Source organism: Haliaeetus leucocephalus, unplaced genomic scaffold (genome assembly GCF_000737465.1).
Source record: "Haliaeetus leucocephalus isolate CR32 unplaced genomic scaffold, Haliaeetus_leucocephalus-4.0 Scaffold217, whole genome shotgun sequence".
In the NCBI taxonomy this organism is placed as follows: domain Eukaryota; kingdom Metazoa; phylum Chordata; class Aves; order Accipitriformes; family Accipitridae; genus Haliaeetus; species Haliaeetus leucocephalus.
The window spans coordinates 10,208,908-10,209,317 of NW_010972653.1; the positions used below are offsets into that span (position 1 = coordinate 10,208,908).

General features: G+C 79.5%; 1 protein-coding gene across 1 annotated transcript in view; it reads right to left on the reverse strand.

The window, feature by feature from the left end:
• Positions 1-190, reverse strand: part of SNTG2 (syntrophin, gamma 2) — a 302,322-nt gene extending 302,132 nt beyond the window's left edge. Inside the window, exon 1 of the mRNA XM_010566720.1 lies at positions 119-190. Within this exon, the coding sequence (XP_010565022.1) occupies positions 119-190 (72 nt within the window). The remainder of the gene's footprint in view (positions 1-118) is intronic.
• Positions 191-410: the final 220 nt, after the last annotated feature.

Below are 410 nucleotides of genomic sequence, written 5' to 3' on the forward strand. Positions count from 1 at the left end.
CTCACGCAGGCGCCTCCCTCCCGCCCTCCGGGCAGCGCCGCCGGCGGGACCCTCCCCGCCCCCCGCCCCGCCGCGGGAGTTGGTACCGGGACGGGCTGAGGGGAGAGCGGGTACTTACCCAGGTGGGGACGAGCAGGCTGCCGGGGCGCTCGAGCGGTGCTGGAGGAGGCTGCTTCCCCGCCACGCTCATCTCCTCCCATGCAGCTGGCGTAGTCCTGTCAGACGGGCGGCTCGGCGGGACGCGGCGCCTCAGGCACCGACTCCCAAACGCCCGCCCCTACCGGCAGCGCCGGCGTCCCGGCTCCGCCGGGCAGGCTCGCACCGCTCCGCTCCGCGCTCTGCCCCACGGCCCGGGTGGGGCGGCGGCGGCGGCCCCGGCAGGGCGGGCGGGGGGGGGGGACTTGGGGGGG